This window comes from Neolamprologus multifasciatus, chromosome 11, assembly GCF_963576455.1.
Source record: "Neolamprologus multifasciatus chromosome 11, fNeoMul1.2, whole genome shotgun sequence".
Classification (NCBI taxonomy): domain Eukaryota; kingdom Metazoa; phylum Chordata; class Actinopteri; order Cichliformes; family Cichlidae; genus Neolamprologus; species Neolamprologus multifasciatus.
In genome coordinates, this window is record NC_140449.1 from 35757892 (window position 1) to 35784302 (window position 26411).

At 47.6% G+C, this 26411-nt stretch overlaps 2 protein-coding genes and 1 long non-coding RNA gene across 7 annotated transcripts in view; all 3 read left to right on the forward strand.

Moving 5' to 3' along the window:
• The first annotated feature begins 3270 nt into the window (after positions 1-3270).
• LOC146509208 (uncharacterized) lies at positions 3271-7762 on the forward strand. Its single transcript, XM_085178737.1, has 3 exons — positions 3271-4066; positions 4954-5126; positions 5204-7762. Exons 1-3 carry the CDS (start codon positions 4028-4030, stop codon positions 5337-5339), a joined length of 348 nt encoding a protein of 115 aa, XP_085034863.1. The 5' UTR covers positions 3271-4027; the 3' UTR covers positions 5340-7762.
• A 3048-nt stretch (positions 7763-10810) lies between these two features.
• LOC146509209 (sodium bicarbonate cotransporter 3-like) overlaps positions 10811-26411 on the forward strand; it is a 32074-nt gene continuing 16473 nt past the window's right edge. For 2 of the 5 annotated variants that reach the window (XM_085177578.1, XM_085177580.1), the window contains exons 1-2: positions 19288-20081; positions 24343-24424. In XM_085177578.1, coding sequence (XP_085033704.1) covers positions 20025-20081; positions 24343-24424 — 139 coding nt within the window. In that variant the 5' untranslated portion in view covers positions 19288-20024. Of the gene's footprint in view, positions 11019-19285; positions 20082-24342; positions 24425-26411 lie in introns of those variants that run through there. The other 3 variants (XM_085177579.1, XM_085177577.1, XM_085177581.1) reach the window with 3 other exon arrangements.
• On the forward strand, positions 24431-26288 carry LOC146509210 (uncharacterized). Its single transcript, XR_014876878.1, has 2 exons — positions 24431-24535; positions 25275-26288. It is a non-coding gene; the product is annotated as an uncharacterized LOC146509210 (long non-coding RNA).

A 26411-nucleotide genomic window follows, 5' to 3' on the forward strand; every position in this document is an offset into this window, starting at 1 on the left:
TGGTGGTCCTTGTCGACTGGGGCTGGGCGCTCATGTATGTACCGGCTCACTCCTGGTGGCCGATTGGCGGGGCCTGGCGCCTGTGGCCCCGCTGGGCCCCTTCCGGGGGGTGGGATGCCCTCAGGCCTCTGGGCCTGAAGCTCGGTCCTCTCTGGCACAGCTGGCTGCCAGCAGAGCCCGCGGGCACGCCACTGCAACCCCCTCTGACCTCTGCTCCGTAGCTGCTGGGTGACCTCTCGTTTGGGGCTCTACTCAGCTCTTCCCAGGAGGGTGGCACGGTTCCCCCCCTTTTGGTGGTCCTCCTCGGGTCCTCGTACTCTGGGGCCTCTGGATGTCTGGGGCCTGGATCTCCTCCATACCTGCTTCATGCCCTGGTGGCGGGGCTATGGCTCCCCACACTCCCTAGCAGATCATTACATGGAGAAACCTTTGGAATACAAGCGTGCTGATCCACACAGGTGTGCACACAGGTGTGCACACAGGTGTGCACACAGGTGTGCACACAGGTGTGCACACAGGTGTGCACACAGCTGTTCACACAGGTGTGCACACAGGTGTTCACACAGGTGTGCACACAGGTGTTCACACAGGTGTGCACACAGGTGTTCACACAGGTGTGCACACAGGTGTTCACACAGGTGTGCACACAGGTGTTCACACAGGTGTGCACACAGGTGGCTGCTGCCTTTCTTGGCTGCTGCCTCAAAGCACATTGTGCACTGTCGATCTTGCGTGCTGCACAATAGCGTTTAATATTTAGTATCTACTGTTAGCTAGTTTATTGTGATGGTGCTGTTTTTATTATGTTGCTCTTTTTTGTTTGTTTTCTCTTCTGTTTTTTTCTCCATACAGGTGATCCAGGTGTTTGTTTTTCTTTCTTTCTTCCCCCCTTTCTCACCGTCTCTTCTCCCCTCTGGTTTTCTTTCTCTCCCTCTCTTTCTTTCATTCTTCCTCCCTGTCCTATCCCCCAGTCATGTCTGTCCCGTCTTTAAAAAACAAAAATAAAATAAATTCATAATTATAATAAAGGTCAATCAAATGGACCAATATGGCCATGATGATCCACTTGGTAAAATAAATCCGCTTGGCATCTTTCTTGGCCTTAAGACAACAATTCTGATGCTAAAGATCCAAACGGGACACAAATAAATAAATAAATAAATAAATGTCTCATTTTGTTCTTGGTGTGGTCGTTCGGAGAGGCAGAAGAGAAGCCGTCAGCTGTTAAAGGCTGGATGATATTTTCTGTGGTCAGAAACGTCCAACCACAAACTGACCTCGTCATTCTGCTCGGGACAGTCGGCGTGCACATTAAACACACGTGCTTTCCTCTGATCAGCTGATGGCAAAAACAAAAACAATAAAAGTGCTCAGCTCTGCTTCTCCAGCTCCCAGCAGCAGAAAGGGACGCAGAGCTGCAGCTATCAGAGTGCAGGTCAAACGCTCTTCCTCTCCACCTTCATCAGGCACTTCTGTGGACTCCCTCTCCCTCCCGCGGGGATAATCAAGTCAAACAGTAATTAATGGATGAGGTTATTTTAAGGAAACAAAGGTCTTGGGAACTGGGGACATATTTTAAAATCAGTGACTTTTTTAACATTTTCTGATGAGAATAGAAAAATCCAGAAAATGTTTTATTTTGTCCTGTTATCTGTTCTCATAAATGTGTCTGTGCCTTTCTTTCCTCTTTAACAGACACTCACAGCTCCCCAAATTAAACCTGGGTCTGGGTTTGTCTGTGCGTGTTTTCCATGCAGCTCTTTGTTGTCCGACACGTGCAGCTGTGTGTAACAGTGATGCCGGGTGTGGCTGTGAGCGGTGTTGTTGCTGCAGGTCGAGCAGCTTCCTGATCTCATCTGCAGTCAGTTTGAAAGTCAAATGAGGCTGAGCTCGCTCTGAGCCGTGTTTTACAGCCAGTGTCCTTCAAACGAGTCCTGTAACCTGTTTAAAGGACGACACGTCCCGTCTGTGGGGTTTAAATTAATTTGACTGGAATTAAAACAGGAAAGAGTCAATTCAGAAAACAGATCGGCTTCCTCATTTTTTTAAACATCATGTAAAAATACTTTCATCTGGATTTGGTATTGTTACGGATTCAAATATTGGGGATGGATACACGAGGAAAACCAAAATAACAACACTGGTCCGGCTGGGTCAAGTCAAACGATGATTTAATGAACACGCGTGGGAGATGGACACCATACAGCAGACAGCATCAGATCTCAAAATGGTGGAGCCTTGATCAAACTCTTATAGCCTCTAGTGGCCCCCACCTCATCATAAAAGCCTAAACATTCACATTCTTTCTCACACTGCGCCTAAGCTACGACCTTGGCTCCCTGTTTATCTGCTCCTGCTGAGATGAGGCAGAATGCTCTGTTCTCTTCTAACCAGACAAATAAGGCGATGACTTTCTGTGAACAGTATTTCTTCTAACTCAGCAGTATAATGCATCATAAAACAATATCATTCATTCACAATAAATCAGCAGTCTAATGTAATGCAGATCAGTTTAACAAATGTAATAGTTATCACCTTCTTCTAATTCAGGAGAATAATGCAAACTAAAACTACATAGTAATTCACAATCTTTAATTAGGGGTCTAACATGGTATAAGGTAATATTATAATCCCACAGTTTCACAATTAAATTTAAGTTAAAAACAGCAACAAAGTATTACATAATGGGATCGTCACTTGTAGTTCACATTTTGTCCACATGGGGGTGCAGTTTCCCCTCATTAAGATTCAACAATTAATGTCCTCATTACTGCCTGACTGGGTTCCTGTTTCTCTCTCTCTCTCACACACACGCACACTCACACTCACACACACACACACACACACACACACACACACACACACACACACACACACACACTGTAATCCTCCTTGTTGCCCTGCCTGTTGTGTAACTGTGAGAGCTCTAATCTAACGACTGTCACAGCTGCACTTTCCAGGAAAACAGCTGCATCACCAAAGACTTCAAAGTCATTGTTGTTAAAAAAATCTCAGGTGTGTTCGAGCTGTGATTATACATCATTACATTATAGATCGATGTGTGATAACTCACTTTACCACACATCGATACATCTGTATACATGTAGCACATCAGTATATCTGCTCATCTATATAGCAATATAGTACAGAAGCAGGAAGTACAGCTCCTACTGTACCGGGTCTAGGTACCCTTGCCCCTGGAGGGGGAACTGCACCCAGACCCAGGTGGTGTTACCCTTTTCCCTGCGGTGGGGAGAAGCAGACCGCCCGACTCTTGCTGCCTGTTGTGTGCAGATACTGTACCTGTAAATCTATACTGCAAAGTTTCCTCTGTAGTATTATTACAGCTGCTTCGTCTCTTTTTCCTTTGAAGTAACTGGCACCGTGCTTTGTGATTACTCGGTGTTTCAGAGTTTCTTACTCTCATCAGCTCATCTTTGTTTTCTGTTTCATTCAGTGTTTCAGTTTTTGTGTCTCACGTTGGTTTGTTTCTGCATCCAGTACAAAAACAGAACAGTACATATTCTGTCACAGCTTTCAGTCACGCGCAGGTCAACCTGCTGTGTGTGCTCTGCAGGTGTGCACAGCTGGAACATCTGTCCGTATCGTCAGACGCACAGATCAGGTGGAAGCAAAGGCGTCGCCGCGGCGTGATGTGAAAAACCTGAAGACACGATCCTAATAACTGCTGTTTTTGTGCAGCTGCTGTAGAGTCGTGACTCATATCAGAGACACCATGTGACCTCTGTGCACCTGCAGAGGCCGCGGTGATGGCGAGGCCTCCGTCATTGTCTCGCTGCACGTTATAGTTTTATATGTTTACAGTCAGAGTCTTTATTCAGACGCAGTTACGACCTTTTCAAAGTTGAACTCACAGACCTGCAAATATCAGCCTTAAACCCTGTGTGCGTCTGTGTGTCCTCTAATCTGTAATCTGCCTCTAGATTACAGTTTACAGGAAGTCTTAAATAATGACATCATTGTGTGGCTGTGGCCCCGCCCCCTGCATGATATCACTCAGAGCTGGATGGTCTGTGAGAGCAGCAGCATGGCCACCTTCGTCTCGGTGAGTAATCTTCATTTTATTCCATCTGTTTTGTGCATTTCGTGTCTTCTCGGGATCATCGAGAACTTTTTCTCACTTTGATGATGAAATTTGTTTTTTTCTTTCTTCATATTTAAAACACAGAGTCTGATATTTGATCCTGTCACTTTTTAATCAGGAGCTTTTCTTATCTCTCTGATTTTCAGCAAATAAAAAAAGCAAAGTAAGTAAGTTTAAGTTTTAGTAACGTTTCTGGGACATTTATTAAAATGAAAATAAAGCTCTGGAAGTTTTGTGTTGGTCGACGCTTTTTGGGGACGCTTTTTGTACGTTGCTGAGAAGAAAATGTTTTTTTTATTTTTATATTTGTTTAAAGTTTTGGGCTTTTTAGAAAAAGAGGAGCTTTATTGAAATGGGACGAGTTTAATCTTTGATCTCAATTAAACCAACATGAAATAGTTTTTACAGAAAGTAATCCAGGTAAAAACAAATCATTGAGACTCAGCAGCTTCCTGGTTGTTTTTCTAACCACATCATGATAATGTGACTCCACCTTTAAATGGGTCTGACAGATGCTGCTGCGAGGAAGCAGCCTGTATCCGGTGGCCTCTGTGTGCTGCTGCTGGTAAACGAGGTCTAATTAAAGCAGAAGTAGGTCTGTGGCGGCGGCGGCGGCCCCTGGGAGCCGTCCTGCAGACGGAGCGCTCGATTTAGACCCAGCGTCCTCTGAGATCAGCTGATCCAGTCCATCCTTCGTGTAAATTAAACTTCCTTCCTTGAAACGCAGCGGGCTGTCCTGCTGCTCAGGTCGTGTGAGCAGGGACTATTTTCAGCAGCGGAATAATCCACGTTCGGTGCGCGTTGTGTGACCAGTTATCCCTCTGAAGGATGTGCTCCTCTCGTTTCAGCTGGTAACATGTCAGCACTGCCCCGTCACCTCCACCCGCCGCGGCCTCATCTACAGAGACTCTCTCTCCACTCTGTCCAGGAACCTGAGGGCCCCCGGGGGCCCCCGTCACCCCCCGGGCCCCCGGCCGCAGGGCTTCGGCCTCCAAGGCGGACGCCGCTGCAGGCTCAACAGGTACGGCGCACATCTACAGACACCACAAACCAATAAAAACAGATCACCTGATCTAATGGCAGCCGCCGTCCCCACAGACCTGAGCTCCCAGAATCCTCTGCTCTGGCTCGCTCCAAGCAGTCCGGCAGCATGAAGCACCTGGTCCTGACTCACCTGAGGAGGATGCTGACTCTGAGCCCCGCCCAGCAGAGAGGCCTCCGCCTGCCAGGCTGACCTCTGACCCGCTGCTGGGACGCTGAGGTGGTCCGGAGTTGCAGTGAGAGCTGCTGGACACCAGAGGGCGACAGAGGTTCAGACTGGGTGTGAGGTGGAGGAGAACTGGTGTGGCCGCCTTTCCCTTTTCCCTCACCTCCACCCAGCACCTGCGGGAGGAGGCCGGACTTACCGAACATCCTCATCCTCCGCAGGGAGGAAGAGCGCAGCAGCTGTCCACAAAGTTCTGACCAGAAGCTCCTCAGTGTGGCGGTCTGAGCCCCGCGGCACTGTGGGTAACGACTCCAGCTGCTGAATTTTTCTGCTGCAAATGAACAAAATGTTGATTATTTATTTAAAATCTGCTGATTTTGTGTTTAAGAGATTCAGCCGTCGCTGTGGCTCAGATCTGTGTGTTCATCTCATGTTAAACTTAAGTAAACGAGTTTGATTCAACAGCGTTTCTGTTTCCTGGAGTTACTTTAGGTTCTGTGATCAGTGTTAGAGGATTAATAATGTGTAGCTGCAGAGCAGCTGACTGTCTCGTGTCCTGAAGCAGGAGAATGAAACAGCTGATTGTGTTCAAGCTTCAAAGCTTCATGGTGAGTCCTCTGAAATAAACCCACTTCCTGTTTCTCTGCGTCATTATTGATTGTTTGCTGGTTGTACAACCGCAGGTCTGAAAACTCCGGATGCTGTCAATCAAAGTGTCATAAAGTCACATTTGATTCAAATGAGAAAACATTTAAACTGAGGAAAGGATTCGTTACACGAGCTCGTGTTGAGTCTGATGTCGGCGTCTGTAAAGCAGGACCAGTCTGTGCTCTGACGTCCGTCTGTGATGGTCTGTGAGCCGACGGCAGCTGTTCCAGCTGCTCGGCTCTGCTTCGTCCTGTTGTTGCTGCAGTGATGCTCCAGATGTTCGCAGCTGGTCAAAGGTCTGGACCGCAGTCTGCAGTTTAGCACGGCCCTGCTCGAACACATCTGGATGTTGCTCTCAAACCTGCTTATACCTTTCAGCCTTTCCAGATGTGCTAGCTTCCAGGTCCAGTTCCACAGGCACTGGTTTCTAGTCCCAGTGACTTTTCAGCCTTTCCAACATGTTAGAGAGGATTGGTGGATAACGTGGATTTATGAGACCTGCAGGTCATTGTTTTTATTTACATTTGATGCAGCATCCTGACTTTTCCAGAATTGGGATTGTGCACCAACTGGACACTTTATTAGGTACATCTTGCTAGTATCCGCTCTGCTTGCACTTGAACGTGCTCTGCTGTGGAAGTCGTGTCATGTTTGAGAAACCAGTTTGTGAGCAGCTTTGTGACACGGAGCGCCGCCCTGCTGGAAGCGGGATGGTACACCGTGGGCACATCAGGATGGACGTGGAGCTGAAACACGGCGTCGCTGCAGCGCGTTGATGCAGGTAAACTCTGACCTGCCGTCTGAACGTTGCAGCAGGAAATCAGACATTTTTCCATCTTCTGTTGTCTGTTTGGAATCAACCCTTGATTTAAACGCTCACTGGAGTCCAGGTTCAATAAAAATATTAAACTTATCAGCAAACACTACCCCCCACACCCACATCGCCAACCTGAGCCACGGTCTGAGGAACCCTCATCACTCAGTCCTTTTGCACTTCCTGTGAACACTTTGTTCTGCCATGTGTGCCTTTCTATAGTTTTTGTATGCGGCCTCCTGTTTGTTCTTTCTGTTTTGAATAAACAATGAGAGGCTGCTAACCTCAGATGAATGTTAATGACTGCACTTCATCATGTGCACTGATGGATGTTACTCCTGCTTCATCCTCCTTTCTGAGAATAATCGGAAACACGTCTGAGGTGGAACTGTTCCAGCTGTTGGCTGTTCACGACTCGCAGCGTGCCCACCGCTGTGACGTCTTTACGGAGATGCCGAGGACCGAACAATAAAGAGGACAGAGTTATGTAACTCCCAGCAGGTCAAAGGTCATCTGAAATATTAATTAGAAAGTTGTGCAGGCTCGGGTCTCCTGCTGACGGCTCACCGTTTAATCTGCTCTGCTGGTGAAAACCAGAACGAGCGGCGCTGCTTTAAACTGCAGAGCCTAATGTAGCACGTAAGCAAGGCTTTGAATAACTGCATCACACGTTCAAGTACTGTAACTATGAATATTAAATACACTATGTTGGGCTGGCTGGTGTGTCACAGGTGCAGTAATTAACCTGTTTGCTCTTTTCTCTCTGGTTCTTCTACTTCCTGTGTTGGAGACTCGTGTTAAACATCAAAACAACAGGATGTGTCCTCAGTAAACTTTGTCATGGAAATGAGGCGTTCCTCAGGGCTCTGTTCTCGGACCTCTGAGTTTTGAAAGGGTGCGGTGACCTTTGAACCTTTAAAGGAAACCTGTGCTGTTCTTTAGCAAACACACAGGGCAGGTGTAGAAACCGAGTCGTGCTGCTGCAGCCGTCGTGCTGCTGCAGCCGTCGTGCTGCTGCAGCCGTCGTGCTGCTGCAGCCGTCGTGCTGCTGCAGCCGTCGTGCTGCTGCAGCCGTCGTGCTGCTGCAGCCGTCTCGCTGCTGCAGCCGTCGTGTGCATCACTGCTGTTACTGCAGCTCAGCCGTTAGAGAGCAGAAACTTTGTCAATAATCAGACTCAATTATGAGAAATCATGTAGAAGAACGATGGATAAAGTTTGTTTTTGGCTTTTTACAGTCATATGATTTAAAAACTGAAATGCACTTCAGATTTGTTTATTTCCTCGGGTTTATTATCAGGTTAGAAATAAAAGAAGCGACTGAGAAACTTTGAATTTCTCATGATTAAAACTTTATTTACAGAGAACTGTAAACACAACACGGTCGACCGACGTGCTGTTAAGTAAAAAACAGATAAAAGCTCGTGATATGGACGAGCAACTTATTCCATGATCCATAATCGCCCTTTGAGAGGGGCGAGATGGCGCCGGCGTGTGTGCCTCGCCGTCACATCCATCTATTCTCTGTGTGTTTTATAGTTTTTCTCACTTTTATTGACCTCATGATTCATAATGACTTGATGACTCAAAGAGTTTCAGTACATCAGAATATGATTTCATGGCTGTTTCTTGTCTTCTTCCTTCAGTCTGTGATAATAATTATTCACTTTATGAACCCAACACTGTGTCCAGACTTCTCTCTCACAGGGAGACGCTCGAGTATGAGGAGCGTTCTTCGGTGTGTCACGGAGCGCCCCGGCTCTCATCTATCCTCTCGTATCATAATACCAATAAATCCTCTGAGCGCTGACGGCTCTTCAGCTGGACCAGCTCTACCAAAGCGTTCGTCTTTGAGCCGCAGTGATGTGCAGCATCACGTAAAACCACCTCCGCTGTTGTTTTTCTGAAGGAAAACCCAGAAAGAGCCTGCGATGGTTGCCAGGAGCTGTTTTGTGGCTTTGTGGGAACAACAATGACTTTTCTGTAATGAAATAATCTGTCAGGATTACAGAGGCCGACCGCTCCAGCAGGAGGGAAACGCTGCACAAACACTGATCTGCTAATCACAGATAAGCCGTGAGAAGCTGCAAAACTGTGTCAGGGCCGAATCGTCCGGCGTGATTTAATCTCACGTTAACAATTATTCTTTGTTTTCCATCCACAGCTGAACTCCGTTAGGATCTCGCAGAGTTCCCACAGGAGGAGGAAGACTGCTGCCTTCATGAGCCGTCCTACAGAGTGGGAAAAATGCCTATTTTTACAGACACATACGTGAACGGGGGTTTCTAGCTCATGTTTCTAAGTGTACACACCCTCAGGTCTTCATACAGGGCACTGCCCTTCAGCATCAAAGACAGGTTTTTGTAACAGCTGTGGATGGCTCTGTATTTCCTCACACCTTCTTCTTCCTGAGAACGACGCAAACTGATGCTGAGGTCAGAAGACTGAGACTGGAGGACCTCCACTCATGGCTCCACCTGGCCTGGCGCTTGTCTGACAGCCCATCAGTGTTTTCTGATAATAAGCTACATACAGCTTCCATCAGGAAGGCCTGACCTGCCTCCAAGCTTCACAGTAGAGGAGCTTTTCTTCACTTTTCTCCAAACGTCCAAACGTTTCTGGTTGTGACCATAAAGTCTCACTGTTTTGGTGCAGTTTTATAGCATGTTCCTCTGGTCTCTGATGGCACTCACCACCCCGACAAACTCACTTCAGTCGGCCATGAAAGCTCGAGTGCACAGAGCTGGGCGACCTCACCATGACCTCGGTCTGAATCTGCATCTGTGAGTTTATTAGGTAAACGTGTGATTCAAACGAGCTGCAGGTCTGAATCCATCAAGTGATGAAGAGCCTGCAAAGCTTTGTTGAATTTTCAAGATTCGAAGCGTCTTTTGTTTCTGATTCTGTGATACGTACAAGCAGGAAATCACCAGTTTGTTTGCACGTTCTACAGATTAATTAAGAGACTCAAACATGTATTTTATATTATTTTACAATTTAATGTTTTGTGTAGTAATTTTATTTGTCTTCCTTGTCTGAAACATTTTGAATGATTGTGCATGAATATCAGAGCTGACTATCGTTGTGTGATGACGTGCTCCTCTGTAGATCAAGCCCATCATGTTTATGGGGAACAAAAAGACAAAGACACAAGAGCAGAAGATATCAAATTAATTTACACTGTAAAAAACCTGATTAATGAATTTGACTTGTTTGTCCTTCTTATTCCAAACTACATTTTTTTTGTTGTTACTGAAAATGTGAAATAACAGAGTATGAGAGCAGACTTTATGCAAACACAGACCTGACGCACAAAAACAGCCTTTGAATGAGACACAGCTGGATGTTGACGTTTTTATGGGAGCTCTTTGGAGTTTCCTGATTCCTCTGAAAACATCTTTAAACGCTTCTGTCAGAATCTGCTTTAAACAACATGCATGCATGCATTCATACATTCATGCATACATGCGCAGCAGTTTATAAATATTAATATTGGTTAAATCAGAGTCAGGAAGAAGAAGCAGACCTTTCCCTCCGACAGCGGTTGAATGACCACAGCTCAAAAACTCCGCTAACGTGTAATAAAGTATAAGAAATATTAATATTCATCAGCAGAGGTCTGCTGTGCTCTGTATGACGACACTGAACTGTTATTACATGTCAGCTGCAGTTTTATGTGTTGTTATTATTTATAATTCTGTTACACTGTCATTGATATCGTTTATATTTAATAGTATTTATCATTTCGGCAGGTCGGAGGTACAGCGGGTGCACAGAGCAGGCTTTCCCTCTGAGACTCTCCGATTACCGGTTTAAATGAAGGTAAAACTGAGCGGACTCGTCCGCTTTCATCGCTGCTTGTTTTTACCGGATTCATCGGAAAGTTTTCGGTAAAACCAACAAACTGAAGGGAACGCTCACGCTTTGTTACCGACACGACTCCGCCCACTGCGCGCTCCCGCTCGCCGATTGGTGGTAGTAAAACCACCGCCGCCACGTTATTGGACAGCGGAACTGCCAGTCAAAAAAGGGCGGGGCTTACAGCTGGAGTTAATATATTCCAGGCAGGCGTAAAGTAGTGGCGGCGGAGAATCGTTAAGAATAAAGAAGAAGGCGGCGGAGAAGGACCGGGAGCCGGCGGCTACACGCTGAACTCGGATGATCCAGCAGCTCGCGGGAGAAAGGAAGAGGAGCCTGCGCTGGAAATGGAGGAAGAGCGCGAACAGATGAGACCGCTCCTCACATCTGTAAGTTCCCCCTGAAGAGTACCTGTTAGCCGGCGGCTAGCGCCTCCTCCGCGGGCTCGGACGGCTCGCAGCCCGCGGAGAAGTTCTGGACCCAACATGGTGTCCACTGTCAGGGAAGCCTCCGGGCCGCCTCACCAGTCCCCGGTTGTCCCCGGGGAGGCCGCTCACCGGCCGCAGACAAAAGGCTGGCAGCCGACCGCTTTTGTTTTTTAGGGACCACGCTGCTGCCAGGAAGTGAAGTAATGATGCGCGCTGGGCCAAACTGCATTCAAAAATAGGCTAATTATACGTGAACGTGCTCCAGGCAGGTCTGTGAAGCCGCTGCAGTAACACAGAAGGGTGAATTTATCTGTGACGAAGTGAGCTTAAATTCGGCGTGCATCACATCCACACACGGGCTTTACTTTCTTTACTCTCCCCCTTCTTCTTCCGGCTTGTCGGTCTCTCTTCCCACCATCTCCAAACCCGAAATGTGCAGTTTTTACTCCTGTAAACAAGATTAAAATGTCCTTCTCGATAATCAAACTTATCCTTTAATGGCGACTGGAAAGTGCATTTAGTAAAGAGGGGCACGTGTCTACTGTGCGTGCGTGCACTGTGTTTGATTGCTGCCGATCGCACCGGGTAAAATTAGCCGTTTTTCCTATAGAGTTTGGCGTAGGCTGCCCACCCCATCAGTTATGTGGATAAAAAAACGTTGATTTTAGGAATGAAGCCGTCAGACCTGTCAGTTCATTCATACCGCGTGAGGCCCGGGCAGGACAGGCTTACCTCCCTCCTGTGGTACAGTCAGCAGGCCACGTGGAGATGAGTGTCTGTGTGTGGCGTGATTCACGTTTACACTGTAGCGATGCTGCGCTGTGACCGCTCTCTGTGGAGTGGACTTCATAGTGAGGCTGGACTTTCTTGGCTTGGAGCATCCTGCTCAGGAGGGCTGGATGCTGCCCTGCTGTTACCATGGAGACCGAACCTGAAGCAGGGTGTTTAAGTGAAAACTTCACTGCTGTCTGTCTGTGTGGCGTCAACTCTCAGCTCGTGCTGTTATTTCAGGTGTTTGGAGTTTTCTTGCTTCTTCGGGCTCGTCTCATGTTGAATGAGTCTGGTGTGCGACTGGACTGCAGGTGCAATAATGGAGGGTCAGATTTCTTTTATTCTGTTATGAATCTCTGCAGCAACTTCACTGTGTAATATTTAATGCATGTGATGCATTAAAAACACTCACTGCAGGACAAATGGACTTTGTGGTGATGTGTTGTTTGCAGACTTGCTGGAGAACACTTTGATGATTCATGTGTAAGTTTTATGTCCTGTTCAGATGGATAAAAATATCTGGGATAGACGGTTTCTCAGAGCTCTGTAGTGTGTTAAACAGAGTTAGGTTTCATAAACGCTGAGAGGCATGTCATTGGTCTGTTTGGGATTAACGCTCACAGCACAGACCCATTTAAACCATTTACAGTCCTGTAAGCAAACGTTCCCACTTTTATTTAATCTGTTGTTGTGCATTTAAGTATATTTTTACTGCCATGTGTGCAGACTGTGCTGCAACTAAAACACTTTCTGTGTAAACGACCACGAATTTTCTCTAAACTCCAAATGCAGGTAAAGTAACGGTTCAATAAACTTGTTTTGTGCGACGAGGCCCATCTGACCAATCAGGGCTGTCGGGGTCAACATCAGCAGGACGGTGGATTCCTTCCCGTACGTATGCTGCTCTGTCAGAAACAGACAGCACATCTAACAGAGCAATTCCCAATAAGAGCGCCGATGTTTCTGCTCCTGGACCCGTGTGATGAAGAGGCGAGTCGTCTGTAACGGAGTCGTACAAAGCTGCAAGAAAAGAAACAGGTCCAGTCTAAGAAGCCCTGACCTGCAGACCGGGAGTCAGACTGAGCTGCAGATTTAAACGTGAAACGCTGCGTCTCCTGGTCAACCTGCAGGTTTGTACCCTCGACCTCCGGTGTTTCTGCGTCTTTGTCTCTGCAGATGTGATTCGTGTTTAATGTGCCGCTGACTTCCTGTCTGTGGAGGCTCCGGGGAAGCCGAGGTGCAACTTCATTGTAACGAGCCTCGGCTGTGAACAATGCGAAGGCCGTGTGGCGGCCGCGGCGCTCTGATGGAGCAGGTTATTGTTGGTGCAGATGGAGGAGGAAGTGGCGGCTCTGTGAAGGCGTCCGGCTCGGCGATGATGCAGCATTTATTCAACTCTTTGATCCAGAGCAGCAGCAGGTCCACACAGGTAGAGCCAGACCTGCGTATGAGTCCACAGTCGGCGTTCACAGTGGGGCCTGAAAGGCTGAGGTGCTGTGTACCTGTGAACTCCCGGCAGGTCAGATTTCCCCGAGCCGTTTCTTTCCGCGGTGGCGGTGATGGCGTTCAGGTGTCGTCTTGCAGCTTTTGTGTCAGGTGTCCACATAGCTGTGAGATAAAGGCTGCGCTGTGATTTCTGCCCGTGTTTACAGTCACACACAGAAAGTTGGACGTTCACGCGTGAGCGCAGACTCGGGGAGATGTTTTCCTTCCTGCTCGCTCTGAATCTCCAGCACTCGTCTTACATTTGGGCGGCTGGACGGCGTAGGGAGGCAGCAGGTTAGCGACTCCGCAGATTTCCTCCTGACTGGTGCACCTGAGGGACTCGTGTTGACATCAGCAGACTCGTCCTCGGGAGGCTCCACGCTCTCCGGTGGGCAGTTAGAGCGAAACCCGGCAGGAAACTCCGTCTGCTGGGAGTTTCCTGTATTACTACAGATGCAGTGATGCAGACTGACTCACTTCACTTTTATGCTGCGTGGAGAAGAAGCCCTCAAAGGAAAGAGAAAAGTGACGTGGGGGTGGGTGTAGGCCTCACACAGGTGCACAGACCGTTCGGGGAGTGTTGGTTGGAGGTGGAGTCGCTGCAGACGGAGCTGCTGATGCAGCTGTGGTGCCACACAGACTGTAAATCCTCCGTGCTTTAATAAAAAGGTTAGTGTGGCGCCAGCGTATCAGTGGCCACATAAACGTGTCTTTCCAGGAGGCTGAAGAAAGTCTCGTGTTTGCTTTCGATTATTTCCATCTTGTGAAATAAGAAATACAAATTTGTGCCGATTAGATAAAGCGCCAGAGACGAACACTTTTACTCTTGAAATACGAAACGTTTGGAGGTTTGGTTTTGTGGAGGAGACGTGGTCACAGCGTGGAATATAATCCAGAGTGTTCAGTTTGTGATGATCGATAACCTTTGATGATGTCAGGCCCTCAGTCTCTGAGCTGGTTGGTGTAAAATAAATTCTGGTGACTGGACAGGTGTGATAATTGATGAAGAGGATGAAGAGTAGGAAGGTGTTTGGTCCAGACGACACACTGGTGGAGGTGTCTAGGAGAGACTTTAACCAGGCGGGAAGCCTGGAGAGGTGGAGGTCTGCTCTGGAGAGGTGGAGGTCTGCTCTGGAGAGAACGGGGATGGAAGTCAGAAGCAGTCATTCGTGTGTGAATGAGAGGGAGGCGGGTGGAGAGGTGTAGCTGGTGGAGGTCGACCATGCGAACCTCTGCTCCTGCCTGCTCTTCGTCGCCTGTCTCCACAGCGCCCCCTGCTGTGTCCTTTATTTCTACGCCTTTACTCCCCGCGGAGCCGTCTGTCTTTAAATGAGAGACGTCTGATTTCACAGAAATTGCTGGAACTCATTTCCAGATGTGAAGCGTGCAGAGAGAGGCATCCTGGGTAATTAAGTGGTGTTCGGGGCTCAGGTGGTGGTGCGTCGCCCCCTAATTACAGTCCTGATGGTTCAGTGGCAGCTCCTCCCACGCCGCTGCGTCTGATTGGAGGAACGGCCTCGTCCGTGTGGCCTCGAGCCGGGTCGTGTAGGAGGAAGCTGCTGCTGATGTGCCTCCACGTGGGCCACCTACCATAGAACCAAGTGCGCCAGAGCTGATATTATACGTTTACATGCTGTGGAGCCAGTGGATGTTACACATGGTTATGCTGAGGATGTCGGCCAGTTTCCCCTGGAAACGCCTTTTGGTTAAACAGTCAGCGATGAATTTGCATTTGCACTGATAAATGTTTATATAACTTTAATGCAGATAAAACAGCTGCTTGTTTCAGTGAAAATACATTGATGGGTTTTTCACTGATAAAGTTGTGGAATTGTAAAGTATTTTGTCTCGTGTCAATTATATCGTCAGTTATATCGTTATTGCAAATTTTTAAATGTATATGGTGATAAATGTTTTTAGTCATATCGCCCTGCTCTGGCCAGCAGGGAAGTATTTGATCGGTGTGCTGGGGGACAAAGCCTTTTATTCAGGGTCGTCTCTGCATCCTGGTAACTGAATCCTGCTGTTGCACCAAACAACGAGGTTCAAACCATCATTTTAACCTTCACAAATCTGTGCGAGCTCTTCACTGAGGACGTTTGATCAGTTGCAGGCTCGGCGTGAGGAACGCCAGCATCAGTTTTACCCTCTTAGAGCCCCCCTCGTTAAAAACAAGGTCGAATACTCATTGTATTAAGGCTTGTAGCTTGTAATGTTAGGGGCGTGGCCTTTTTGACTGACAGGTGGATGCTGACACAGGTGGCTGTAGCTGCTAGCTGGCTGCTTGGCTTCACTTCAGCTAACTTTGGGCTGCACCTGTGGACCAGGTTTGTGCTGTTGGAGCCTTTATTGACCTAATGTGACCAATGAAATGGCTGCTGTGAGGTTGCTGCGCTAACACGCTTCAGTTCTGGTGAAATTCTACTTTCTTTTTTTTTTACTGAGCTCTAATCGGCCGTTATCTTGTCTGTGGATGCTAACCAAGCTAATTAGCATTAGCCGATAGCTTGCCCCTCCCCCCTCTGTTTCCAAATATGGCACTTCTGGCAATAATGCTAAACTCTGACCTCAGGACATCACATGATAGGGTGGGGCCAGGTTTCACAATGAGCTCACCTGAAACTCTGGCTGATTGTGACCCACACCCAGTTTCACACCTTGGCTCATGTGATTAGAGGATCATCAGGGGTCCTTTTGTCCCTCTGTGGGGGGAAACTCCCACTAGGTTTAAATCTGGGACTCTCCACCATTTGACCTTAGAACTGAAGAAGCTTCTTGGATGAAGGTGAAACGTCTTCAAGTAACTTAAAGAAGTCCAGACGCTTTTCTTTGCAAGCTCCTTAGACTACGATGACCTGGATGACTGAGAACCTTCACAGACAAACGCTAAACTCTGGGCTTCCTAATGTGAGTGATGTCATGCTGCTGCTTTCTGATTGGCCCTCTCAAGTATTTTGATCTGAATGGAGAACTAACCTTTCAGAGTACTTTCTGTCTAAATCAGCTTCCTTTGGCAGCCACACACACACACACACACACACACACACTGGGTGAGCCCAGGCCACGGTCAATAATAGACTCACTAGCTGTGAAATTAGCCAATCAGAAGCTGTTGTACCATAGGCACGAGGTGTGTGTGTGTGTGTGTGTGTGTGTGTGTGTGTGTGTGAATTTTCCCACAGTTGCTGATGTGTTTAGTAAATGCTGCTGCAGTCCAGATGTTTTTCCTCCCTGCTGGTTCTCCTAATATGGCAGCATCAGCACAGACATCTCTGTGGTCTCAGGGGAGTGAGTGTGTGTGTGTGTGTGTGTGTGTGTGTGTGTGTGTGATTATATTTTCATTGCAAAGATTTCCAAAAATACTCTTCCTCCCTGCTGCACTTCCTCTTTCTTTCTCTCTTTGCTGAAATCATAACTGAAGCCTGCAGCAGGTTGTGGAGCTTCAGGTTCAAACTTAAATGTTTTCATACATAAAAAAACATTTTCATACTTTTATTATTTTTCATCAGCTTCTTGGTTAATGACGGTTCTTAGCAGCCAGGAAGTGGCGGCTGGCCGTTATCAGCTGTAGAAACCAAAACTGATACAAGAACATTAAATGTCATTATGTCCAATATAAAGATACAATAAGACATAATAAAATGTGCCTGTTTAAATAAAACCTGCTCTTTGTGACGGCGCCCCAGGTGGACGTCAGAGGAACTGCAGGAAGTCCCAGTTTAAGACCCCAAAAAAGTCCTGGTCCCGGTTTGAAAGGACAAATATCTGCCACTGTTCTTCATGTGTGTGTTTGTAGCACGCACATGTATGTGTGTTTCCACATGCTGCTCAGCGCCGCTGCTGCGGGCCTGAAGGGCAGATCTGAACCACCTGACCTGCTCTGCTCCTTCGTGCCAGCGCAGCTCGTCTCTCCTTAAGTAATCCGAGTCCCATGGGACCGTTTGCCGTTCCTCCTGTTGTCTTCCGACCTTTGACCTCGCTCTACGGTTGCTTTTTAATCTCGGTGATGCAGGAAGCCGATTCTCCTGACCTGGGAGTCCCTGTGGGAGAGTCGGGGTGGGTAAATTCGATTTGCTCGCAGGGAGAATCGGCAGCGCTGGAAAGAATAAATGAAGCCGTCTCGTGTTTCTCGGCATGGACGGCATTCAGCCCGGAGTTTTGCATCTGAAAACAATAACTGGTTTACTGCAGCGATACTGCGTACGTGCCTCTGAGGCCACGCCAGTTCTTTTCCACAGCTCAGGAATTCTAATGAGGACCGAGAACAAGCTGCTGCACGAGCACATCAACACACGACGAAGGAGCTTTTACATTTCCTCCACTGTTTTATCGCACGCATGCACTCATCTGGCCTCTGACAACCACAAGTGGCCGACTCGGTCACGTGACCAGAGAAACTCGACGTGTGAAACAGAAACTGCACCAACAGACTTTCCTGACTTCCTCACTTTCCGGCCTTAAACACAGTGACCAGCTTCCCTGCTGCCGCGCTCCTCTCAGCAGCTCACACTCGTATTTTAAGGTCAGTAAAGGATCGTCAGCTGACCCCACGGCTCGTCTCGCCACAGAGGGTTTCCTCCCATGCGTGTCGTCTCTGCCCTACAGGCAGCTGCTTCTAGTTTGAGAGAAACTCATTTGAAAAGCTTCCTCACACAGACAGTGGACTGGTGGAGCAAAAAACTGGGACGACAGAGGGAGAAATGCTGGACCGAACGAGACTCTGAGCATTAGGCTGAGACAGTAAATCAGAAGCACCACACCCTGCAGTTCCCCCAGCATCCAGCAGGGGCTCCAGCAGGCTCAGTCCCCACGTTAAACATGTGTACAGCCTGATACTGTTGGGTCTCTGTGGATCAGCGGTCCCCGACCCCCGGCTCATGGACCGGGCCGCGAGAGTTGAGACTCGGTCGTGAAATTTTATGGTTTTCAGCGTTTTAATCGTGAGCTCGGTCTCCCTGGGTCTCTCCTAGAGGTGGGAATCACCATACATCCCACGATACGATATTATCACAATACTTATTCTAGATTCTGTACATAAAGGTAAACTTTATCAATCATCATTTTCTCTAATATCAAAGTCTCACACTCAGTCTTTCTCTCATTTCAGTTTGATTGTTGACAAACTGAACGGTTTGTATTACAGTCTAGTCCAACTTAACTGAATCAACCATCTGGTACAATTATAGCTATTCTGAACTATGCAGTTTATGAAAACTATGCAGCCCCTTCAGCAACTGAAGAATTTGAAAGTAAATTAAAACAAAATATAATTTTACATTAAATAAAAAAGTTTTAAACTGAATTAAAATAAAACATGTCTTAAATTAAAATAAGTAAACTGTCATGTTTATTAAACACATTTGGACAGTGAAGGAATGTCAGGATTCTTGCTCAGAAAAAGGATCAACATGCTCTGAAGTCAGAGCACAAAAACCTTTTTGTAACAAAGTATCGATTTCTGCTGTCCCTGTATCCATACATTATTAGCAAACAAAATATCACCATGCTACACAGTATCCATTTTTCCCCACCCCTAGTCTTTCCCGTTCTGTAGTTGTGCGTCTTATTTTGAAAGAAATATTTATGCGTTACCATAGCGACCTGAGAGCGGAGGATGTTACTCTCTGTTGTTGACACATTTCAGGAGGACGCTGCTAATAAAGTTACACAATCACACAGTAAATTTGCGTTTATTATTATATTTAGAAAATCCCACAGTGTTTGTCTCGTTTTATTTTGTTGTATTTATCCGCCACACCGGAAAGGCCGGAATGCTGTGGAGGATTCCCAGCTCGTCCCTGTATTTTATAACTCGCCTGTTTAAATCTCATCAGGGCTTAAAGTTTGCATCGTGACGGGCAGCAGCTGACAGTCTGCCTAAACTAACAATAACTAGTTTCAACTTGCACCTCTATATATAATAGAATAAATGTGTATGTTTTTATCTTTTCAGTAATAATGTATTGAATTGAATATGTTTGTGTTATTTGTGCAGCTTCACAGCAGGCGGTCGTTTCAACTATAAGTTTGTAACATAACGACTTGTCCTGTAAATTCATTAAATAAACAAATCATAAATACATAAGGAAATAAATGTGCTAGACAATAAGCAAATAATAAGGAAATAAAATATGGAAGTGGCAACATTAAAGAAGTAAAACGTAATTACAGGCGTCAGTAACCGTACAGCAGGAAGTAAAAGTGAATCATTAGAGGAGTGATCGTCTGTTTTGGTTCATTTCATGTTGATTTGAACATCTGTGACTATAAAGGAGTCTCGTGTGTGTGACCTCTGACCTGGAAGGTAAACACTGCAGGTACGGACGTGTCGGGGTGGAAAACGGGGGCAGCTGAGGCCGGTTTCAGTTTGCTCTTGTTCTGTTTGCCTTTTTTTCCTGCTCAGAAATGTGGATGACGCCTCTGTCAGCAGATGCCCCGCCTCCTTTTTTTCAGTGTTTTTTTTTTCTTGCTGTGTTTGCAGACTTGCAGGCTGGCTGCTCGCTCAGTGAAGCAACACGCTCTGCTATAAATACTTGAATCGTATCCGAGGCTCTGGATTCACTTACTGTCCCGGGGACACTCGCTGTGTTCGAGCTGCAGACCTGCTGGATTTGATTTTCACAGCTCTGTGGGACACTTCCACAGTTTTTCTCTCGTGTGGCAGGATTTCTTTGACCCTGAGGAGTCTCTGTGTTTTTGGACTGAGCAGCTATGGGAGACTTCTGGGGGGACATTGCCAGTCAGAGGGTGGCCCGGGCCATGTCTCTGGTATGTATTTGCTTATAGAAGCAGTTTGTGTTTCACGTTATCAGACTGAAAAGTGAGTTTCTGACGCTGATAGTCGGGCAGCTTCTCCTTTGGTCGGCTGTTCGTGGTTGTGACTGAGCAAAGGTGACGAGCTTTAGTGGTTTCCATGTGTCTGTTGGTCACGCAGCGTTGAAGGAAGTGAGTTTAACAGGAAAAGAGCTGAAAGCATGTGTGCAACAGCAACATCCTGCCTCTGCACACACGCAGAGTCGATCGTAGCCCAGACTCAGCTCTGATGTTTAGAGTCCGCCGCCCGCTGCATCGGCGACCGGCGGACTCCTCTGCATCTAAACGCAGCCACAGGTGCACCTCGAGAGGCGGGTGTCTGCTGCGTTGCAACATCTGGCCACATCTGTTTTGCACGATATCCGCTCACAGGTACCGGCTCACCTTCAGCTCGAGCCGTCGGTGGACAGGAAGCAGATCTCTCCTGATCTCGCCCTCGTCTGGTGACGTGGGCGTCTCTCGCCGTGTAGCTGATGTACAGAACAGTAGAAATGCTGCGTAAGCGCCGGCTCTCATGTTTCCCCGTCTTTGTGTGAGGCGCACACATCTGTGAAGTACCGGGCGCACACGTGCAGTCAGACTGCAATGACCAGCTGAGGTTACCACATGTTGGTTCGTAACTCTGACCCCTCGTGGCTGCTGTGCACGTGAAGCCCCACACAGAAGGTAAGAGGTCACGCTCGTGGGGAATGACGCGCTGGATGTTTCGTACCGCCTCGCTCTCTGAAGCTGAAAGCCGATCTTGAAACGTGAGCGATGTTCTCGATCCTTCGGGGACGATTTATATTTTTAGAAGCCTTGAAGTGAAAGTTTGTGTTTCCGCTCCGTTGTCCAGGATCCAGAGTTCATCTCTGAGGTCAGAAGGTCAGACCTGGACGTCTCCTCCTCCAGGTCTCTGCAGCGCTGATTTCCACCGAGGGCGGACCATCGAGTTTAGTTTGTGTGGACGCTGCAGCTGGAAGCGCCGGCTGTGTGTGTGCTCGGCGAGCTCTCTGCAGAGGAGCCTCGTCTCTTCCTTTAAGTTTAGTGTAAATTAGTAGAAAGTCACTTTTACACACAGGACAGTTTATTAGGTACATCGGTTAAACTGTTCTTTAACACAAATTTCTAATCGGCCAATCACAAGGCAGCACAAGCCGACCTGCTGAAGTTCAAAGTGATGAAGGTGACGTGAAGTTCTCCTGGTCTGAATCTTTGTGCTGTGATGTTCGGATGTTGTACATCACCATGGTAACTGAAGCGGCTCTTATACAACCACAGCATCAGTGGTGCAGGCCGGTGGCGTGCTGGGTCGTGGATTGGCTGCTTCCAGCAGGATGACACACAACTTCATATAACTCTGATCATCTCAAACTGGACGTCCACACCCACAGGTCTCAGGCCAGCTGAGCGACTTTCGCATCACGGATGTTGCAACAGCTGTGCGATGATGTCATATCGACGTGGACCAAAGTCTCTGAGGAGCGTTTCCAGCATGAGTATAGTGTAACTAATAATGTGGCCGGCGAGTGTATATGTGTCAGCTGAGGTCAACTTTGCAGCCGAGCCTGTAAATGAACACACCTGACACACACCCCCCCCCCCCTGCAGAGTTGCGCTCGGTTCACTTCCCAGAAGCTGAAAGTTTTGTAGCTTCTCAAAGTTGTGAAAGAGAAGAAGAGTCCACGTGTGTGCGCTTCCTGTGGGCCGACGTGGCATTGGCAGCGTGCGCTAACAGCGTAATGACAGGAAACAGGAACCCCTGAGCCGTGTGTGTGTGTGCGATCTATCTTTAACCCTGCTGAACCGGATGGATCTGTCGCTCTGCTCTCAGGCACTTGCAGCTTATTTGGACCGAGAGCTGCAGGCGTGTACGCTTTCACCACATCAGGCTTGGGAGGCTCCTCCTCCTCGCATGTTTGGGTCTGTCAGCGCCTCAGATCTGTTCCTGCGGGGCGTCCAGCTCTTACTATAAATAAACACAAACATTTTACTGATGTCTAAGTTCATCCCTGTGATGTAGACGTATCAGCGTGACATCTAAGAAAGCCTGCTGATCATTTTTATGGCTGAATGTTTTACGGCCGCACTGCCGCGTCCCCGACCGCGCTGCCGCGTCGTATCCACTGACAGCAGAGCTCCGACGTAACCACTAAAGTAACCAAATTGTTGCTTTCCCAGGAAATTTAAAGTAACAATGTAACTAAAGAGCTAACCCTTGAGCAGTAACCATAGTAACACTGGTCCTGACATGAGATGTCACACCTGCGACGACGTTGGTCTTCCTGTTATCAGTAACTCGTCCTCTGTTTCTCAGCCCAAAGCCGCCCCTCCCACAGCCTGCTTCTGCCGGCTTCCTGTTAAACGGGAGTTTTTCCTTCCCACTGTCTCCAGTGCTTGTTTACAGGAGGGCCTCTGATTGTTGGGGTTTCCTCTGTCGTATTGTTGGGTCTTTACAGTGTAAAGTACCTTGAGGCGACTGTTGCTGTGATTTTGTGCTGTATAAATAAAACCTCGTCAGCGGCTCCTCCTCCCTCCGTCGTAGCGTCGCTCCGAGTTTAAACAATAAACGGTTGGAGAGCGGCCATCTTTGTTGTCACTCACCGGCCTCACAGTGACAGCAGGTTAGTGAGAGGCAGGACGTTAGCATCCACCCATCAGAGCAAACACATGAGAGACTGTAGCTGACGTAAATGGGCAGAGGTCAGCTGACTCGCTACCTCGCACCTGCTGGCTCGTCCTGTCTCAGGTCCTCTCGGGTCTCTGTCCTCTCACCAGCTCCTTCAGCTTCCTCTTCTTCCTCTTCCTTTGTTTTGTTTTTAAATGACTCGGCTGTGTCTCCACGCGCACACAAATGCAGGCACATGCGCAGTTATTAAAAATGTTAAGAGACAAACGATCTTCAACTTTATTCTGTCTGCAGCGTGCCCAGACCTGTCTGTGAAACTACAGACGCAGCTGTTCTCAGATGTGATGAGGAGGGGCGGGGCTAACCGTCAACCTGTGTGATCGTTCGCTAGTGACGATTAATCACTGACTCACTCTGGGTCGGTTCATTAAACAGAGGAAGGTCGGGTGTCTCGGGGTGTCGATGAGTGATGTAACAGATTGCCACATCCACAGTGATGCGGGCGTGTATCGACCCGCCGTGGTGAGGGCTCTGCCGGGTCGTGAGCTGTGGGGAAGGTCACCTGCTCGCTCTGTGAGCACGTGCTCGCTTCAGAGATTCTTCATCGTTATTGGGATGAACGAGCTGAACTGAAGCGTGAGTTTAAGCTTTGCAGCAGAAATGATTGTTGGGAGGCCAAAATCAGCCCGACCTCACACAGACGGCTCAGCGGAGAGCTCGCAGACCTGAGATCAGCTCGGGACGAGTGTCAGCAGCTCCGACGTGCAGATGGAGCGATGCTGCTGAACGGGAACGTTTTCCAAAGAGGTCGAAAACAGCAGCTGTTTGACTGGAATCAGCTGCTGCTTTTATATGTGTGTGTGTGTGTGTGTGTGTGTGTGTGTGTGTGTGTGTGTGTGTGTGTGTGTGTGTGTGTGTGGGGCAAGGTGTTTCTGCGCAGTGTACCAGGGGCACGGAGAAAAGTTGTCGTACCATAGGCACGAGGAGTGTGTGTGGGTGATGTGCTGCTCTGCAAACAGACAGCTGGCTGTTAAAAAGCAGCCAGTGTGGAGCTGCACTTCCTGTTTGACACACCAACATCAAACTTGTGTGTCTCTCTCTCTCGGGGCGGTCGACATAAATCATTATGGTCAGTGGAGCACGCTCAGTTTAGCGTCCTCTTCTTTCTGTTTTTTTTGTTTTGTGTTTGTCTCCATCTCACCCTACTGATGTCCAGCTGTTGCTCCACTTCCTGTTGTACAGTTAGTCACGCATTCCCATCAGCTGTGGGCGGAGCCAGACTCCTTGGCTGACAGTAACTTCCTGCCCTTTCACTGTGACATTGTTTGGTGATTGATTTGAGTGGCGAGGTGTAATCTGCGGCCGAGGCTCCAGCGTGCTGGCGGGTCGGCGTTTAAAGCCGCAGACGCTGTGACTGTGATGACTCTGCCGCCCTCCCGGTGCTAACTAACACGCCGTGACCTCAGCAGCCGTCCTCGCGTCACTCACGGGTCTGTCTCCGAAGCCTCGCCGTTGTTTTGAGGCAGATGCGACCGTGTTTACAGAGTTTGATAAACAGTCGTTTAAACCCACTCTCAGGTCACCTGTGGGTCTGTGTGTGTTCTGCAGGGCAACGATGAGGAGGCCGTGCTGGACCAGGGCAAAACCAGCTCCACCCTGTACACCAACTTTGAGAAGGAGGAACTGGAGAGTGAGTTTATACACCACACACACAAAGACGCCTCTGTGTGTTTACAGTCAAACACACAGTAACAAAATGACTCAGCCCGCATTACACACACACACACAAAAACAGTCTCCAGTGTGTCTGTTGAGAAGGGGTAAAGAAATCTGAGCTGGCAGCAATCACTTCAGAGTGTCGGGTCAGAACACTTGTAAATGTTCAGATGTGAGAGGAACAAACAGGCAGAGTCCAGGAATAAAGTTGTCATTCTTTGTATTTCCAATTGAGAATGTGCCCGCAGCTGGGCGTGAGTGTGTGTGTGTGTGTGTGTGTGTGTGTGGTTTCTGTAGACAAAGCATAATGATACAAATCAAATTACATAATAAACATATAGATACAACTGAGGTGTACTCAAGTACAGTATATAACTAAATAAGCTGACATTATACTTCAGACTGGTTACATAAACTTAAAGTCAGACATTATGCATTAACACACCGCATACAACTATGCACTGAAGGCAACTTTACATTGGGTTATCATCTGTTACACAGAGCACAGAATCAACAACACGATAACAACGAATCTCTCTGCTAGAAGCTAATTAGCGAACAAATCTGTTATGCTAGCGAACTGCTACTTGTACATAACGTCACTTCAACAGAAGCAGAAACTGCTGGTAAGTCATCAAATACACTCATGGCTGAACACCAACATAACTGAATGAAGTAAACATTAACTTACAGTCTTATGAACGCACACACTGTCCGTTGTTCGGCTGCCGTTTGTCTCTGATCTAAATTTGCGGACATGCACACCGATGGTGCATTCAGGGGGCATAGGAAATCCCATACACAAATCTAACCCTTTTGTACAGTGTCGACGTCATTTCTGCAGAGAAAGTGGAAATGAAATATCGTGACGTGTACACACCAAACATGGAGTGGCTGACTCACGTGACCTCAGCTCTTATCGTGAGGTGGCGTGTTCAGAAAGAGGAACTAAAGCACGCACGAAGCCCCGTGTGGTGCAGCTCCTGTCATTGTCAGGATGTTTTCTCTGTATGTTTGTACCTGCCGTAGTGCCGTCAGTGCAACCGTTATATCCCAGAGTTCAATCACATGTGTGCATGAAGTCCACAGAAGCTACGTGAACTGCAAAATGGTGCAATTAACTACAGAAACCTTGTTTTTTTACACATATTTCTAGTTACAGATATTTCAGACGTGAATCCCTCAAAACTGTAAATGCAAAAAGTTGCATGAAATGGTTTCAAACAGGAAATGGATTTTGAGTTTCTTCTTAGTTTCATTTTTGAGATGCAACAATTTTTATAAACTGCAGGAAAAAACAAAAAATATTATTTTTGTGCACAATTTGCCAAAAACGGCATCAAATCAAACGATTTCCAACAATTCAATTCAATTCAGTTTTATTTATATAGCGCCAAATCACAACAAAAGTCGCCTCAAGGCGCTTCATAGATACAGAGAAAAACCCAACAATCATATGACCCCCTATGAGCAAGCACTTTGGCGACAGTGGGAAGGAAAAACTCCCTTTTAACAGGAAGAAACCTCCAGCAGAACCAGGCTCAGGGAGGGGCGGGGCCATCTGCTGTGATTGGTTGGTGAGAGAGAAGGAAGACAGGATAAAGACATGCTGTGGAAGAGAGACAGAGACAGTGCAGTTTGAGTCCCGAGCTTCCCGGAAACCTCTGAAAGGCCGAAAACATGAAAAGTGACGTCACCATAATTACAAAAAGCATCTTTAACTCAAACGCAGCTTCAGTTCACGTCTTGTTAGACGCTGTAGGTTGTTTCCATGTTATTACTAGTTTATTACAGTCCTGTTTTAAACAAACAACTGAGTGAGAGGTCGACACACAGCCTGAGAATGATGAACGTTACTGAGGTAACGGAGCGTGCAGCACGCCTCCCGTGTTCGCAGCGCCTTCACGTGTTTGTTTCCAGCGTTCTGTCATCACTGGAGGTGTAGAACAAACTCATGTGAC

Excerpts from the sequence above, each read along its gene's own strand:
- LOC146509208 (XM_085178737.1), top strand. The coding sequence starts at position 4,028 with ATGGTCTGTGAGAGCAGCAGCATGGCCACCTTCGTCTCG. Across the intron at positions 4,067-4,953 it reads GCATGGCCACCTTCGTCTCG|CTGGTAACATGTCAGCACTG; the intron begins GTGAGTAATCTT and ends CTCTCGTTTCAG. Across the intron at positions 5,127-5,203 it reads CGCCGCTGCAGGCTCAACAG|ACCTGAGCTCCCAGAATCCT; the intron begins GTACGGCGCACA and ends CCGTCCCCACAG.